The following is a 19,623-nucleotide window of genomic DNA, read 5'->3' as shown; positions in this document are numbered from 1 at the left end:
ATTGAATGAACCTTACATGTCTTTTGCTCATGACACAGCTCTCTGTACTGTAGCACATGATGAACAAAGGAAAGTTTGAATGTGATCAGTTTAGTTCATAAAAGAACATTCTTACCCCACACAAGTCTTCATTCTAGACTGAAGATTTTCTATCCTTTGGTTACAGTGTTGAGAACCTTAAGGTTGACACTTCCTTCACTTGTCAGAATGCAAGTAAGACATATGAAATTATGTCCATGGTTGACCTTCTTACCCTCCAATAACAGAGCTGTTGTTTGCTCAGTTGCATTGCCATGGTCTTTGTTTCACTCACAGTTAACCCAAACTCTTTTAACTTGATGTTCCACAGATCCAGTTTTCTCTGTAACCCCCCTCCCCCCCCCCCCTCCCTTTTGATTTCAATCCAAATGCTAATGTGGTGGATAGATACAAAGGCATAAAGACCCTTTTTTCCATTTGCTTAATGTCCTTTAATATGATACCCATGAGTATGATGAAGAGTAATGGGAAAGGGAACTGTCCTGTTGCACACCTCTTGTTGTTCAGAAGCACTTCTGTTTTTTATCAGTTATTTGTATGCTGGACTCATAATGTCCAGCAGAATCTGAATTTTTGTATTTAGAGAACTGGGGTCGTTACATTTTCCCAAGCAGTCCCAAATTTTATACTTTGGCACACCCTCATACACTTTCTACAAATTGAAAAACACTGTTATCTGGTCTTATCCTTTCTACAATATTTTTCCATTATTTGCCTCCCTGCAAAGTAAATCCATGCTGTTCTTCTTCAAATCATGTTATAGGACCATTCTGAACATCTTTTCCAGAATCATTTCCAAGATCTGTAGGCAATGTTGTAATAAGGTGACCCTTCGGCGTACAGTTTTTTAATGAATACATGTGTGGTCTTGAATGCCATGATAATACTGGGGAATTATAGCATTCTTCCCATACTTGGTTCAGAGAGCAGTCTTAGTTGTAGGAAATTTGATCCATCTCAATGCCTTGTGTGTGTTGTGATTGCTACAATCCTAATCTTCTGTGCCACATTTAAGGCTCCCCCACTTGTTACTGTTGTAGGAATTTCTCACATTGCAAAAGCATCATAAACTCATTATTGTTACTCCTTCAGTCAATTTACATGTAGAAATTTTAGAAAACCTTCTGAATCTGTTTAGTGTATTCATCTCTTGGTCTCCCTCTATGATTTTTATCCTCCACGCTGCCCTCCAATACTAAATTGGTGATCCCTTGATGCCTCAGAATATGCCCTACCAACCGATCCCTTCTTCTAGTCAAGTTATGCCACAAATTTTTCTTCTCTCCAATTCTATTCAGTACCTCCTCATTAGTTATGTGATCTATCCATCTAATCTTCAGCATTCTTCTGCAGCACCACGTTTCGAAAGCTTCTATTCTCTTCTTGTCTAAACCATTTATCGTCCACATTTCATTTCCATACATGGGTACACTCCATACAAATACCTTCAGAAACGACTTCCTGACACTTAAAGCTATACTCGATGTTAACAAATTTCTCTTCTTCAGAAACGCTTTCCTTGCCATTGCCAGTCTACAAAATATATCCTCTCTACTTTGACCATCATCAGTTATTTTGCTCCCCAAATAGCAAAACTTATTTACTACTTTAAGTGTCTCATTTGCTAATATAATTCCCTCAGCATCATCTGATTTAATTTGACTACATTCCACTATCGTCAATTTGCTTTTGTTGATTTTCATCTTATATTGTCCTTTCAAGATGCTGTCTGTTCCTTTCAGCTGCTCTTTCAGGTCCTTCCCTGTCTCTGACAGAATTAAAGTGTCATGGGCAAACCTCAAAGTTTTTATTTCTTCTCCATGGATTTTAAATCCTACTCCAAATTTTTCTTTTGTTTCTTTTATTGCTTGCACAATATACAGATCGGAGATGGGCTACAACCCTGTCTCACTTCCTTCCCAACCACTGCTTACCTTTAGTGCCCTGTGACTGCCATCTGGTTTCTGTACACATTGTAAATAGCCTTTCACTCCCTGTATTTGACCCATGCCACCTTCAGAATTTGAAAGAGAGTACTCCAGTCAGCATTGTCAAAAGCTTTCTCCAAGTCTACAAATGCTAGAAACGTAGGTTTGCCTTTCCTTATTCTTTTTTCTAAGATAAGTCGTAAGGTCAGTATTGCCTCACATGTTCCAGTATTTCTACGGAATCCAAACTGATCTTCCCCGTGGTTGGCTTCTACCAGTTTTTCCATTCGTATGTAAAGAATACGCGTTAGTATTTTGCAGCTGTGACTTATTAAACTGATAGTTCAGTAATTTTGACATCTGTCAACACCTGCTTTCTTTGGGATTGGAATTATTATATTCTTCTTGAAGTCTGAGGGTATTTTGCCTGTCTCATACATCTTGCTCACTAGATGGTAGAGTTTTGTTAGGCCTGGCTGTCCAAAGGCTGTCAGTAGTTCTAATGAAATGTTGTCTACTCCCAGGGCCTTGTTTCGACTTAGGTCTTTCAGTGCTCTGTCAAACTCTTTATGCAGTATCATATCTCCTATTTCATCTTCATCTACATTCTCTTTCTTTTCTATAATATTGTCCTCAAGAACATCGTCCTTGTATAGACCCTCTGTATACTCCTTCCACCTTTCTGCTTTCCTTCTTGGCTTAGAATTGGGTTTCCATCTGAGCCCTTAATATTCATGCAAGTGGTTCTCTTTTCTCCAAAAGTCTCTTTAATTTTCCTGTAGGCAGTTTCTATCTTACCTTTAGTGATATGTGCCTCTACATCCTTACGTTTGTCCTCTAGTCATTCCTGCTTAGCCATTTTGCACTTCCTGTCTATCTCATTTTTGAGACGTTTGTATTCTTTTTGCCTTCTTCATTTACTGCATTTTTGTATTTTCTCCTTTCATCAATTAAATTCAGTATCTCTTCTGTTACCCAAGGATTTCTATGTGGGTTATGGGTGTATAAACATGTCACTGGAGGATGGTATGCACAACCTCTTCTTTAAATTACACAGAAAAGCGTAAGTATTTGGCTAGTATATCACAAATTGCTTCTTATTAAAAATGAACATGAACTACCAACAATTATCTCATTGATCTGATCTCTTATCGCATCTTTGATTAAGGAAAGTTCCTGACTGTGTTGTAGGTCACTGGATGTTCTGAGTGGCAGGGATGATCACAACACTCTTCATCATTATGATGACCGCAGGAGAAGTAGCTTCTCACCACGAAGGACCAGTGGGGCAAGTTCAGTCTCCGGTAAGAATATTTATTGTAGTACTCAAAAAATATTAATTGTAACTATTAATATTGCACCTGACTACTTTCTCTTAGTCTTGTGGGGCCGAAGACCATAGCAGTCTGGTCCCTTTACTCCCACAAACCAACCAAATCTTAGTCTTGTGCATAACATATACCCTAATTTTATGTTTTAATTGTGCACCCTGACATACTTCTATTCTTGTTTATACATTTGCGTGGATGTGAAAATTTTCTGGGATTCCTTAAACAAGCATTTTAAAATACCAATCTCAGTGCATTTTTGGTAAAAGCTGCAATAAAGTAATTTGGGAACCAAAAATAGCATGGAAGCCTGTAATATACAGGCAAAATTTTGAATATTTTTCAAGGATATTTTGCGAATAATTTAGGATAAAGGATCATTAGTTTCTGGTGGCTTGTTACAAAGTTATTGCATTTCATTTAATTTCTTACCACCACTTATTTTTATCTGTATTGCACTGAAAATATTTGCACAACAGTGAAGTGCAGATTTCAATGGGGAGTGCTGTGGGCCTTGTTTGGAAACAAACTTGTTCCAGCCATTCACGTATTTGCTGGTGACAACACTCATGCCCATTTCACTGTTTGGCTTCAAACTTGCATTCAGTACTGCTTGGTTCTGTAATGGGTTAGTTTTTCTGCCATTGTTGTATGTTAACAGTGATACACGACAGTATGGACAGGTTTGCTGATGAAGCCTTGGCAGATAAGCATTATGGTATGGGTTCACTGAAGGCAGTGGAAGAACAACACAACAACACTGTGCTCAAATGCTCCCACATTGATAGCAACAACATCACAATACTTCTGCATTATACTGCATTTTCTGTTGTACCTGTTGGTGATTTTGTTCACTACTGTGAAGGTATTTTCACCAGAAGGAAATATAATTGGGGTATCAAATCGAGTGAACCATAATTACATTGTTACTCCATAACAAGCCACTGGAAATCACAGGCTTCTTATACCAAAATGTGCAGAAAATGTCTTTGAATAACCTCTGAAATTTTGTTGGTAGATTTCAGGCTCACCCTGTAGAGAATATAAATTTTTACTGTTGATTTATCTAATCAGTTTTGTAGTCCTAGATGTCTTTCTAACTACCACCTAACACAGTTAAAAATAATAATTAAATACCAAAATTATTCATGGGAGAAATATTTATGTAACTACAAGGTTGATAATTTTCCAGGTTATGGTTCTGAAATGAGTGATCGTGACCGTGATCGTAGCCACAGTTATGATTCACAAGGTTTTCCTAGGGGTCACTGGAGATGCAGTCACCGCAAATGTGAGTCTCCCTGTTAGAATTTCACTACAGGGTGGAATATGTTAACAACTTTGCAATGTATAGAGTTTTTTGAATATCGGTTATTTATAGGCAAGTAATTTGGGGCTAATGCCTTCTTCGCCTTATGTGTAGAACCAAAATTCAATTTGTTTGAACCTCAAATGAAAACAGTAAGTTGATGGATGAAAGAAATGTATGAACAAAGAGCCATAAGTAGTAAATAGAATTCTGTGCAGTAAAAGTTTTTGTATGTGGTTTGGATTTTGATAAACCATGTCTTTAAGATACAATATTGATGAGGACCATGTAAGAAAATGGTAAGGTAATATGTAGAGCATGAAGATGAAGCAGACCAGTCTGCAATGGCTCACCTGAAGATGACTGGCAGGTGCCCAGTTGAAATATCATGTGAAGTATTGAACGATGACCAGCTGCAAACCCGAAATTTGTTTGAACAGTCAATTTGCCGGGAAAATTTTAAAATTCAAATGATGTTTATACGGTTCACGAACAGGTGGCATACTTTAACGTTTCCATGTTCGGATAATAAGTTGCCGTCTCTTCAATCTAAGAACAGATGATCAATGCAGCTAGCCGCTATCTCTGTGTAATGTCTTGTCTGTATAGACGTGTATCTGTTGTCTTTAAGATACCTTCGCCTTCACACATAAGTCTATACAGTAAAGTAAGGCCCTCCCAGTTCTTGGCTGATCCGTGATAAGACAGGCGAAAAATTAGACTAATGGAGGATTATTAGTATTATCTCTATTTTCATTTGCTCTCTCTTTTTCTCTCCTTTATCTATGTACAGTTTTTAATATAATATTTCATTACGTGATATAGTGATAAAAGGAATCAGCCAAATAGAATCTTTGGTGGAGTCCTTCGTCTTGGTAATCAGCAGCAGCTGGCTTGCTGTAAGAGATCTTTACATTTATTATTACTGTTAAACACTGCAGTCAGTCGGGAGAGTCAATCGTTTGGACAATTTGTTCCTTTTACAAAAGATTGCGAATTCTAGACTCAGTGATTGCAGGCTCTCTTCGACACAGCTGAAGCTTCCCCACTAATTACAGGGCCAACATGATCAACAAATGATTCAGAAAAAACTTATTCGTTGATTCACTCCAGAACAAAAAAGTCACAAACCTTATTTGTGGAGGAAATCATGTATTAAATCCATCTCCATTACATGTCCAGATCTCTGGTGATTCCACACCTTAATTATTTTCCTTTTACAATCTCTTTCTCTTCAAAACAAACCACTAGCAGCACAAATGTTAATTGGCTCACTTTAGCGAGAAGAGAAGCAGAATATGTATCTCTCAGGAACATGTCAGTTCCTCAACAGATACTCCAGAAGCTGTCCTAGTTCCCCTCTAACAACCATGGAGAATGCATATGTGCATCTCTGTTATTTCAAAGAATAAATGCACTAGAAAATACTTTGGCATCGACGAGCTGTCGCCACCTATATTACGAGAAAATCAGATCAGATAATTTTCCAAAGTGAATGAATGTGGATGGTTTGATTGAAAATGATTAATTGGTGTGTGGTAGAGCGTATTTGCTGTGGGAACATTACAATGTCCTTCACAGCGAGTGAAGTTTGTGAGCCTAATTTTTATTTACTGAACACACTTCGCAAGCTATCTATTAGTGCGGGTAACCCGGAAGTGATGAGTGCCAGTCCTCCGACTGAAAAAAAAAAAAAAAAAATAAATTATGTATAAGACAGACGAAGAAAAGAAACATTGAAAACAGAAGAAATGAAGAGATAGGTACTGCGGCTGGGTGTTATGTCTGCTGTGCACAACCAAGGAAGATGATCTTTCATGAAACTATTATCAGGGTCTACCCATTTGGGAACTTTCTTAAGCAGAGAAACCTTCAAAAACCTCTTAAGTCTAGACCCCCAGCCTAGGTACATAGAAGATAGGAAAGCCTACAGAAGAGAAAAAATAATTTTTAAATTGATCTCTAAAGGAAAGATAGGGATAGATTTATATAACGATTTGGAGAAGAGTGATTTGTGTCTCTAGCTAAGAAAAATTTTACAATCAATAACTCAATATTTATTTATTTATTTATTTTTTTTTTTTATTTTATTTATTTATTTTTTTTTTTTTTTCTTATGGGAAGGGTAGAAGGGACAGGGATACCAGATTTTACATGCAACATTCATTCCAGAAGAATTAGCAATGACCGAAAGGGAAACTCTTCCTGTAAAAGAACTGGTTACGTTGCACCGTCCAAGATTCTCCTTTTCGAAAACAAAATCCCTATAGCTTCATGCATCCTTTTTCTTATGATGTACTGCAACTGGCATTCATACATGCACATATACGGAAATGGATTTTCAAACAAAATTTCAAAGTGAACAAGACCCATTAAATAACTACTAATTCTATGAATATTAACTTCTTTTGACATTCAACAATAAATCAAGAACTCTTAACCTCTAATTATGACACACTTTCGAAGTTGAACATCAATCCGTTTCCCCTCGCGTTTGATGCGAGTCTCTTACAAAACATATCTGTGTCGTCTATATCGATTCTAACTCTCGTGCCGACGTCAATTGTTTTGCGCGGGAAATTATTTTTGCGGCATTAACCATCACTCATGATTCACTGCCTAAACGCATCACTTCACTTCACTTCAAACGTTTACACATCTAAGTGTGCACTTGAAATTATATATGAACAATCACTGGGAACCTCTTTTGATTATGCAGTGTCATTTTCGGGAAATATTTCTTTCTTCTTGAAGGTCATTCAGATCCTTTATAATTCTTGATGACATTAGCAATGCTAAAGTTCTATGTTTACCCAAACACAAGTGAAGCCTATCTCCACTATCTTCTTTACAGCACTTGATAGTTATACTTATTCACTATTTCTACAATCTGTATTACTGATTAATTATTTCAGTTTGAAGTTTTCCAACACTAAAGCGATGTACTTGAGGACAATATTATGGAAATGGAAGAGGATGTAGATGAAGATGAAATGGGAGATATGATACTGCATGAAGAGTTTGACGGAGCACTGAAAGACCTGAGTCGAAACAAGGCCCCCGGAGTAGACAACATTCCGTTAGAACTACTGATAGCCTTGGGAGAGCCAGTCCTGACAAAACTCTACCATCTGGTGAGCAAGATGTACGAGACAGGCGAAATACCCTCAGACTTCAAGAAGAATATAATAATTCCAATCCCAAAGAAAGCAGGTGTTGACAGATGTCAAAATTACTGAACTATCAGTTTAATAAGTCACAGCTGCAAAATACTAATGCGTATTCTTTACATACGAATGGAAAAACTGGTAGAAGTCAACCACGGGGAAGATCAATTTGGATTCCATAGAAATGTTGGAACACGTGAGGGAATACTGACCTTACGATTTATCTTAGAAGAAAGATTAAGGAAAGACAAACCTACATTTCTAGCATTTGTAGACTTAGAGAAAGCTTTTGACAATGTTGATTGGAATACTCTCTTTCAAATTCTGAAGGTGGCAGGGGTAAAATATAGGGAGCGAAAGGCTATTTACAATTTGTACAGAAACCAGATGGCACTTATAAGAGACGAGTGACATGAAAGGGAAGCAGTGGTTGGGAAGGGAGTGAGACAGGGTTGTAGCCTCTGCCCGATGTTATTCAATCTGTATATTGAGAAAGCAATAAAGGAAACAACAGAAAAGTTAGGAGTAGGTATTAAAATCCATGGAGAAGAAATAAAAACTTTGAGGTTCGCCGATGACGTTGTAATTCTGTCAGAGACAGCAAAGGACTTGGAAGAGCAGTTGAACGGAATGGACAGTGTCTTGAAAAGAGGGTATAAGATGATCATCAACAAAAGCAAAATGAGGATAATGGAATGTAATCGAATTAAGTCAGGTGATACTGAGGGAATTAGATTAGGAAATGAGACACTTAAAGTAGTAAACGAGTTTTGCTATTTGGGGAGCAAAATAACTGATGATGGTCGAAGTAGAGAGGATATAAAATGTAGACTGACTATGGGAAGGCAAGCGTTTCTGAAGAAGAAAAATTTGTTGACATCGAGTATAGATTTAATTGTCAGGAAGTCATTTCTGAAAGTATTTGTATGGAGTGTAGCCATGTATGGAAGTGAAACGTGGACGTTAAATAGTTTAGACAAGAAGAGAATAGAAGCTTTCGAAATGTGGTGCTACAGAAGAATGCTGATGATTAGATGGGTAGATCACATAACTAATGAGGAGGTATTGAATAGAATTGGGGAGAAGAGGAGCTTGTGGAACAACTTGACTAGAAGAAGGGATCGGTTGGTAGGACATGTTCTGAGACATCGAGGGATCACCAATTTAGTATTGGAGGGCAACGTGGAGGGTAAAAATCGTAAAGGGAGACCAAGAGATTAATACACTAAACAGATTCAGAAGGATGTAGGCTGCAGTAGGTACTGGGAGATGAAGAAGCTTGCACAGGATAGAGTAGCATGGAGAGCTGCATCAAACCAGTCTCAGGACTGAAGACCACAACAACAACAACACTAAACACACTCAGTTTATTGTTATGTTTTTACGAGCGTTTATCTCTGTCACTCACAACACCACTCATCCCTATCTTCTCATCTTGATTAAATTTTTTCAAGTCATTGTGGGAAAATAACCGTTTGATTTTGTTAGATCCCGGGTATGCTAACAGATAAGCCCCAGGGTTCGGAATTTGTAGAATGATGTATGGGCCAGTATATAATAACTCCCATTTCTTTATACTCTTCTTTATTAAGGATGATTTGCTATGTCTTTTGACTAGTACCTTCTCTCCTACGTGGTACGCCTGTACCTTCTTGATTAATTTGTCATATTGTTGTTTTCTCTGATCAGCCTTTTGCATCATATTTATGATGGCTTGTCTTATTTTTTCTTCCCAAGGCATCTCAGTTTCCTGAGTTTTGGGCATATGTTCAGTCCAGAAGTTTTCTTCTTTTGCCTCCAACATCAATTCATGAGGTGTATAACCAGTGGAGGAGTGGGCCATGTTGTTGTATGTCTGCTCAAATTCTTCCACATAATTTGCCCATGCAGACTGCTTATTATGGCAATAGGTCCTCATAAAGCGATTGAACTCTCTAAAAATTCTCTCAACCAAATTGCCTTGTGGGTGGTAAAATGCTGTTAGTATGTGTTTCACACCGACTTGAGACAAAGCCTGTTTCCATCGGAGTCCCGTGAATATCTTAGCATTGTCTGTTATTATCGCCTTAGGTATACCAACATGTGGAAGATAATCCCTTGTCGATCTTATTACAATTACTTTGGCTGTAGCCACCTTTATCGGGTATAGCTTTACGTATTTCGTACACACATCAAGAAATGCCAACGCATATCTAACACCCCCTCTTGAAGTAGGTAACGGTCCACACAGATTGCACAAAATTAATTCTTTTGGTTCTCGGACTAATATAGAGCATAATGGGTGCTTACTCCCTTTTGAACCCGGCTTTGCTTATTGACAGATTATGCATTTCTTCAAGACCTCATGCACTCTGTGCTTTATGTTGGGAAAATAACAGTACACACTTATCTTGTCTGCACATTTTGTTGCAACGAAATGTCCCCAGGTTACATGGGTGAACCATACGAGTTTCACGGACATTGTTTGGCCTTCCACAGTGGAAGAATAATACGCCATTTACCAGCTTGTAATAATTTGCCATCTGATCCGAAGTTTGCTGTTGTAACCGTTGAATGACACTTCCCCATTGAGCATCTCTTTTCTGTAACTGTGCCATATGTGCACACAAATTGACGTAGTACGTCTTATATGGATTTTCATGCAGCAGCAATACAGGGAATTCTGAGTTATTATTTACTTCAATCTCTTTAGTCAAACCCTGTGCTGACCTTGATAGAGCATCAGCAATAATGTTTTGCTGTCCTGATAGATGCACGATCTTAAATTGGTATTGTTGCAGAGCGAGAGTCCATCTAGCCAGTCTGGGGTGTAACAGTTTACACATTTGTAAAAACATTAATGATTGATGATCGCAATATTCGACAGTCTTCGACCCATTTAGATAATAATGAAATTTTTTAAATCCCCAGATGACCGCAAGAGCCTCTAATTCTGTCGTCGTGTAAGTTCATTCACAGTTGGACAAAACACGACTAGCAAACGCAATAGGACAGAAGGTGAGTTGTCCATTTATTTTGCGTACTTGGAAAGGCATGCTCCAATACCCACTTTCGAAGAATCTGTTGACAAGTAAATTTCTTCTTGCATGTCCGGATGGTACAAAAGTGGTGCATTTACTAATTGCTTCTTTATCTCTTCGAATGCTTCTTGACACTCTAATGTCCAGAGCCAGGGCACATCCTTCTTCAACAGACTATTTAGAGCTGCTGCGTTCATCGCCTGATTTGTTATGAATCTTCTAAAAAATGAGGCAAGGCCCATAAATCCTTTTAGTTGCCTCCTATTCCTGGGTATTGGAAACTTACTAATTGCAATTACCTTCTCCTTTGTTGGTAAAATTCCCTTTGCGTCAGTTATATGCCCCAGGAACTTGATTCTGTTTACTGCAAAATGGGATTTCTGTAGGTTAGCAGTTATTCCCGTGGTTTTGAACATGTCCAACACTCGATTCAGTAAGGTAATATGCTCCTCCCAAGTTTTCGATGCAATAAGCAAATCATCAACAAACACTGTTATCCTGCTTCTGTGTTCCTGGCCTAGTGCACAATCTAGAGCTGCTATAAAGATTCCAGCATTAATGTTGAGTCCAAAAGGAACTACGGTGAATTGGTAACTTCTTCCGGAATAAATGAAAGCCATATACTTCCTTGATGACTCATCCAGCTTGACTTGCCGCAAATCAATGCTTGTCAAATATTTGACATCCTGGAACCGTTGTATAAGGTCGTCTATGTTTTCCGGATGTGTCCTCACTGGAATTATGATTTTATTTATTTCTCTGGCGTCGAGTACCAGTCTAACAGTCCCATTTGCTTTTGGCACGACTAACAATGGGGAGCAGTATGGACTTGTAGAGGGTTCGATCAAACCCCATTTCAACATGCGATCTACTTCCTTTTGAACTTGAGCCTTTAACCTCCAGGGAACAGGATAGAAAGTTCTACAATACGTTTTGTGCAGCTTAACATAGAGATGGCATATGTATCCCTTAATAACTCCTGGCCTTTCATCAAAAACGTTTTCATACGTTAATAATAATTCATTGAGTTGCTTCTTCTGATCTTCGATAATGCAGTCTGATTCATTTAACTTTTCAAACACTAATTGACCAAAATCTTCTTTGACTTGGAACTCATTAATTACGTGCTGTTTAGAATTTTGGGCCGTCCTGATTACTTGCACAATTAACATTCAACCAAATTTTTCCTGTTTTGAAATCTATTCTGCATTCGTATTGACGTAGGCTGTCAACTCCGATAATGCAATCTACCACCAAATTTTTCACAACAAGGAATGTGCTTAATATTGCTACATTTCCGAATTCCACACCAAGTAGTGACTGCACCTTTACATTAGCCGATCGAGCCCCAACGGCGCCTATTATTCTGCAATTTTGAACTGGAAAAATCTGGTACTCGTCTTATATTTCTGATGTGGTTGCAGCTGTGTCTAAAACCGCCACTATAGGTACGGTCTCCATAATGACTTGCACTTCGGCTACTTCCACCTGTTCCTTATCCTCATCTTGTGGTTCTAAGTCCTCGGTCAGTTCATCTGCCAGTAATCTTCCATCATTATACATTAGTATGGGTACACATATCCTGTTGCCCTTCAACCAATTGTTGACCGCTCCTCCAGGGCACGAGTGGGTCCTTATGAGAGTTTGTTGGATTTTGATTTGTCTGCTGGTTGACATCATCCGTCACTTCGGTAAATACCTGTTGATTCGTAGATGTCCATCCCCACTGATGTTGGCTATTTGTATTCATTCCTCCTGGTTGATTCCAATTTCTATTATTGTTATTATTCCAGGCTTGGGGTCTGAAATTTCTTTCGTTCCCCCACACGGAGTTGTATCTTTTCCCGTTCCTGTTGTTCCTTGAATAGCCCCTTGCAAGACCATTGCCGGGATTACTATTGAGATTTTGAGGGGTTCCTCCATTATTTAGCGATTTCTATTCTTTCCTTCTGAGTGTTGATTGATCGCCATTGGTATAACCCATACTTCTACCTTGCCTACCATTTGGTGGAGGTTCTATCGCCCTATATTGAAATCTGTTATTACAGGATTTCTGGTTGTTCTCTTCGATAATATCTATATGGTCTGACATCGTGAGGAACGACTCCAAGTCTTTTCGTTGCCGTAAATCAATTGATTCCAGATGCTAGTTGGTAGTCTTGCCTTAAGTATGTTTATTATGTCTGGAAAGGGCATAGGTCTGCCCCAGTATCTCGTTTTATGTATATATTTTTCGAAATACCTTCTAAGGCTTCCTTTCAAAAAGGAGAAAGGCTCTGGGTAGAGCACCTCCTGCCTTAGGCGTTCCTGTACCCCTTCTGACCAGAACTTTGCTAAAAACGCCTTCTCAAAATCGTCATATGTCGGGCAAACAGAAATCATGTCCGAGGCCCAGATCACCCCCGAACCTTGTATATATCCTGTAACAAAACTGATCTTCTGCCACTCCGAGCAATTTCTGGGTAGCACTCCTCTGAAACTTCGAATAAAAACAATTGGATGGACGCCCCTTTGGTCAGGGTTAAAAATCTGGAATTGCCGATGCTTTATCATTTTTTCTTCGTCATGGCAAAGGCTTTCGTAATCTCTGGTAGATAAGAATTGACTTGAACAACCAGCTTGTGGCAACTTAATGTTTGAATTTCTTGCACAAGTCGGTATTGTGTGTGAATGGGCAGTAACTGCCTCTATAGTCATTGCCAACTTCTGCTGCTGCCCTGTATTTATTTGTTCTGAGCTTTGTTGTGAAGCGCGCATTGACTGTTCTATCGTTTGTTTCCAATGCTCTAAATCAGCACCTAACTGCTGTCGCACCTTCTCAAGTCCTTTCGCAGACAAATTCTCTTCCTGTTTGCCAGATAAATTCTGGAATGCTGCCTTAACAATTTGCTCAACGTTTTCACACATTAGCCTTTTGTTTTCTAATGTGATTTCAGATAATTTACCCATTAATACATTAATGTGGTGGTCTATAACGTCTTGACGCTCTGTCAGATGTTCAACGCTTTCCTTTAGGTTAGTCTGTGTACGTGCCAATTCAGGAAGTTGCGCAATTGCACATGCCATGGCGTCTTACTTTTGTACTAATTGCGGAACCATTTCCACTTGTTCCCATACGGTATCTATCTTAATAGCCACATACTCCTTCATTTCGACATGTACGCGCTGAGTAGATTCCTCACATTGTGCTTTCACCAATTCTATTTGTGCAGTTAATTTTTGTTCCGTCTCTTCGGCCTGATCTTTGAGTTCCTTGGTCTTCGCCTCTATCCGCTGCTCTAATTTGGAAAAACTGTCTTGTAACTGCTGCTTAATCTCAGTCTGGACTAATTTCATCTCTTCTTGAGTTTGAGTGACTGTCACTAATTGTGCTTTAATATCGGTTTTCAGATTTTCCTGCCCTTCAGTAACTGAGGCTAATTTCTCGCTAATGTTGGTTTTCAGATTTTCCTGCCCTTCAATAACTGAGGCTAATTTCGTATTCAAATCATTTTGCCCTTCAGTAACTGAGGCTAATTTCATATTCAAATCATTTTGCCCTTCAGTAACTGAGGCTAAATTTTGCGTTAATGTCGGTTTTCAAAGTATTCATGCTCTCGGTTATCATCTGCATCTGTCTCATGATAATTACCAATGGATCTAATCCCTGCTGCATACTCGCTGTTACACCTGCAGCCGTGTCTACAGGGCATTGTGTTGCGCTATCTGTAGCCATCGGTCGTACAACACTTCTTACCGCATCGTTATTATCGGTGCTAACAGCTGAAGGCTGATGCGTGCTGCTTTGCTCTGCTTGACTCATCCTAAACATTGCCCTAGTTAAAACCATATAAATGTTCTACTGTCACTAAATGTAACTTCCTTCACACAAGAGTACTTCTGTGTCTAATTTCTTAATGTACGCATACAGATAAATGCAACTGGGACAGGTCAATCAAAACACTTCCTATATCTAACATGAACACAAATAATCAATGTTCAAATATCGAATAACATTAAATAAAAAAGCGTATACTTCAACTGTACTAGCAAGCTTTAATAATAAAAATACAGATCTGGCCTTTTCTCTGTGGCCAGCGTGCTGACTTTCGCCTTTATATGTGGATCCTATTATATCACCTGCGAGTCTTTCCTCTCTTTTCCAAGCATCAGTTAGGTTAGCTCGTCGTAGTTGACATGAAACAGAGAACAAAATTATTTTAGCAATGTCCAAAAACATGTCCTATCATGGATTGGCCATTTTAACATCTTAATGTTCGGATAATAAGTTTCCGTCTCTTCAATCTAAGAATAGATGATCAATACAGCTAGCCGCTATCTCTGTGTAATGTCTTGTCTGTATAGACATGTATCTGTTGTCTTTAAGATCCCTTCACCTTCACACATAAGTTTATACAGTAAAGTAAGACCCTCCCAGTTCTTAGCTGATCTGTGATAAGACAGGCGAAAAATTAGACTAATGGAGGATTATTAGTATTATCTCTATTTTCATTTGCTCTCTCTCTTTCTCTCCTTTATCTATGTACAGTTTTTAATATAATATTTCGTTACGTGATATAGTGATAAAAGGAATCAGCCAAATAGAATCTTTGGTGGAGTCCTTCATCTTGGTAATCAGCGGCTGGCTTGCTGTAAGAGATCTTTACATTTATTATTACTGTTAAACACTGCAGTCAGTCGGGAGAATCAATTGTTTGGACAATTTGTTCCTTTTATGAAAGATTGCGAATTCCAGATGTGTACAAAACCTTTTTGGACGATTTAACACAGACTCAGTGATTGCAGGCTCTCTTCGACACAATTGAAACTTCCCCACTAATTACAGGGCCAACATGACCAACAAATGATTCAGAAAAAACTCATTCATTCATTCACTCCAGAAAAAAAGAGTCACAAACCTTATTTGTGGAGGAAATCGTGTATTAAATCCATCTCCATTACATGTCCAGATCTCCGGTGATTCCACGCCTTAATTATTTTCCTTTTACAATCTCTTTCTCTTCAAAACAAACCACTAGCGGCACAAATGTTAATTGGCTCACTTTAGCGAGAAGAAAAGCAGAATATGTATCTTTCAGAAACACGTCAATCCATCCACAGATACTCCAGAAGCTGTCCTAGTTCCCCTCTAACAACCATGGAGAATGCATATATGCATCTCTGTTATTTCAAAGAATAAATGCACTAGAAAATACTTTGGCATCGATGAGCTGTCACCACTTATATTACGAGAAAATCAGGTCAGATAACTTTTCCAAAGTGAATGAATGTGGATGATTTGATTGAAAATGATTAATTGGTGTGTGGTAGAGGGTATTTGCTGTGGGGACATTACAATACACAGCTTTTTTCTTTGATTAAGGCAGTAGGAAAGGCATCTCGCTACAAAGATAGAATAACAATAATAATAATAATAATAATAACAATAACAATAAATTTACCAAATTGTGAGGATAGTGGATCCCATGCAATAGTATAATGCAAGTTTAGTATCTGTATACATGTGACAACACTTTTACATTACACTGTCAATGCAGGTACTTCACGGTGTATGGTGGCTTGATGATAATTGGGGAATAGAACACTGGATGAAAACTGTGCAAGTCACTCTGTAGGGAGCAGAAAGTGCGATACCTCACAGAGATGTGAACAGGAATAAACTGGGCCTGCAGCTTGCGGAGGCAGCTGTCGACTGACTACTTGGCAGTGACAACTTTGAACATAGTGTGAGGCGAGGCCTGTGGTAGTCAAACTTGGTGTAATTACTGTACCACGTGGCCTACTGCTGCCAACAGATAAACACCTCCGTCAGTGGGTCTCCCTTATCACTCGACATATGCACTATCTGTGGCAGGTTTCCACACTAGTCCACTGCATTACCCATGTCAGCTCATCTGCCTCTCTTACAATCTTTGTTGACACAGAAACTAAATCCCTCCATCCTGACAACACCACCTAGGGCGAAAAATGGCCAGACCCAGGCCACAATCTCAGGTGTAAAACCAGAGACCCCTAGACAACATGACAGCGGATTGATCACCGAAGAAGTAGATGCTGACGCTGCCATCTCTGGCGGAAGTTCAAAAGGGCACAGGTTCTAGGGTGAGGGGAGGTGGAGGGAGGGAGACTGTTCACTGCCAGCAGGCAGTGGAGGTGAGGCCACCTCCATTGGCAGTGTGGGGGAGGAGGCAGAGGAGGAGGAGAAAGAGGAGGAGGAGGAAGATGAGGAGGATAACGAGAACTGCAGGTCAAAATCAGTGGGCCTCACACTGGCAGGTGCAAGGCCCACTGGGACCTGATATTGCAAGCAATGGGAGAACAGTGTAGGAGATGACAACAGCGAAGCGTGCTGCTGCAAACAGGAGCTTGCACCCGGAATGACATTGTGATTGGCCTTGCTGGCTGACAGGCCGGAAGACCGTAGTGATGGTGTTGCAACAGGGTGCAGGTGCAGCTGATTTGCGTGGGTCAGCTGTTCCCTGCTGGTACCCACTTCATATAACTGCTGATGATTGTGGCTCAGCATGACACTCGGCAGCCACCCCTGCTGCTGGCCAAAGGACTGGGCCCAAATGGCAGCCCTGGGAGGAAACCAGGCTGGTCATAATGGATTGTGGCATACAACTCTGAATGCAAAAAAGTCCAGGAGATCCTGATGTTGGCAATGATGCAAATGTTCTGCTGTAGTGCACCCATCGACTGGCATCCCCAGTATGTAGCCAGAAAACTCGATAGTGCACCGTCGCCGTAATAGGCAGACACTGACATTCCGATTTGGGTTTGAAGGTATGCATGGTGTTGTATTGTATTATTGATACAACCATTAAAGGAGATGTCACTTGTTGCCACCCTCAACTATTTATAGTGCACTGAGGGAAACACTATAAGAGGAGAATTAGGAGAACTCTGAAACACTGATAATGATTAGTGACAAGAACATACACATTTATTGATGAATACTCAACTTTGTTCAAATTACCTCAGACAGCAGATCCTGAAGTTCAACTACTATACCAGAACATAAGGAGGACAGTAAACATTTCAGTCCCACTAGAATATTCACTGAAGAAGTCTCACATGGACTCACTAGAAGCAGATGATACAGTGCGAAACATACAAGTAGAAGGTGATCTTCTCGGTAGTGGAGTTGACTTGAACTGCCTACGCCTGGCAAACTGCAGGGAGGACACACACCTACATCCAAGGCCAGAGTCACAAATGTTGGAGGACCTCCCCTTGGAGAGGAAGGCGGCAGGGTCCACAGGCATTGCCCACAGTGACATTGGATGCTGTGATGATGGCATCGGGGATGAGGGCGTGTCCACCTCCATGGGAAATGCCTCTGGCTGAGATGCCATCTGGTCTGTGGCAGACAGGCACTATTCTGGCTCTTGGATGTATGCTGAATCTGTAAAATGAAACGCAGTGACAGGATCACGAAGTCTAAGAGTGCAAAGCTGGTTCTGGTATCTTTTGAGTAGCAGCCATGTAGGGGAAGAAACTAAGAACATGTTGTGTCTATGGATATGTGAAACATTGCCCTGTTGCCATTGCTGTCTGGGCCAGAAGGTCCTGAAGAGTATTGCATCCTGGATCTGAAAATGAGAAACTTTGTACTCACTTTTACTCCTTGCTTGTTGGTGCAGCAGATGAAGCAGGATGCCAGTGGTCGTGCAGGAGTTCGGATGTGGAAGGTCCACCTCAAGGCATCGCATGGCAGGTGAACAGGAAGAGTTGCAAGGAATGCTCCCATGAATGAGTTTCATTGACTGTAATCATCTGCACATTGAATGTTCACACGAAACGTTCAGCTTCACCATTTGATTGGGGATAGAGTAGCACTGTGGTCACATGTTCAGTTGCGTTGGCCATGCAAAATTGTTCAAATTCCTGTGAGGTAAACTACAATCCATTATCAAACACTAACACTTCTGGGTACCCCTCAATGGAAAATACAAAAAATTGAAGTAAATGTTCTGATAATACTGTATGACAATGTAGACTTCATGGGAACAATAAAGAGAAAACAGCTGAAGGCATCCACTACAATAAGCCTTTGTGTGTTCCAGAAAGGTCCAGCAACATCAATCTGGGTGCATTTCCATGGACCACTTGGCATGGCCAGTCAGAAAAGCATTGAGGTGAAGGTGCCTGTTGCTCCATATAAGCAGTACAGCCTGACATCCTGTCTCCAATCAGGGCAACCATCTGTAATTTTTCTCCTATCTACATGATTATGTAGCTCTCAATTCGTACGAGCAATCAGTCATTCATAATATGAAGCACAGTCATAGCTCATTCACTCAAAATGATTCAGAAATTTTACTTGTTAGAGTGAAATCAGTGCCTCATAACCAAAAAAAAATTTACAATATTGCTCAAAAAAAATTTTCAAAATTCTTCTTTCGACGATGTAGCCGGCGATCTTGTTGTGAAGTCGATGGAACAGGAACTCTGGGTATGGACAGCGGGTAGGCGACATACAGCGATTGGTGGAGGCGGCACGGAGGACGGGTGATGGCTTATGGTACAGGACAGAAGCTGGTAATGTGCCGTAGAAACAACAAGATGATCTCAGGAACAGATGGTCAGGGATGTGAACATAGAACAGGTTTAAAGTGGAGTAAGAAAAGGTTCTGACTGAATAAATCCCTGGAAGAGAGTGGATTAAGGCAACGAAGTCCATATTTCATCGTTGAACTCAAAATCGGAGTGGATTCTTATATTCTTCCATCTGTACTAGACTGGAACATCCATCAGTCCTGACAGTTGTGAATTTTTTTGTAGTCCTCAATACCAATTACAACTGCTGATTGTTCAAAATATTGCCAA

At 39.7% G+C, this 19,623-nt stretch overlaps 1 protein-coding gene across 1 annotated transcript in view; it reads left to right on the top strand.

The window, feature by feature from the left end:
* Positions 1-19,623, top strand: part of LOC126095334 (ras-specific guanine nucleotide-releasing factor 2-like) — a 1,914,760-nt gene that overhangs the window by 1,410,437 nt on the left and 484,700 nt on the right. Inside the window, exons 15-16 of the mRNA XM_049910139.1 lie at positions 3,159-3,271; positions 4,488-4,586. Of these exons, the coding sequence (XP_049766096.1) occupies positions 3,159-3,271; positions 4,488-4,586 (212 nt within the window). The remainder of the gene's footprint in view (positions 1-3,158; positions 3,272-4,487; positions 4,587-19,623) is intronic.

Source organism: Schistocerca cancellata, chromosome 8 (genome assembly GCF_023864275.1).
Source record: "Schistocerca cancellata isolate TAMUIC-IGC-003103 chromosome 8, iqSchCanc2.1, whole genome shotgun sequence".
NCBI classification, from domain to species: Eukaryota; Metazoa; Arthropoda; class Insecta; order Orthoptera; family Acrididae; genus Schistocerca; species Schistocerca cancellata.
Note: the sequence above shows the minus strand (reverse complement) of the source record. Positions and strands in the feature narration are given on the sequence as shown.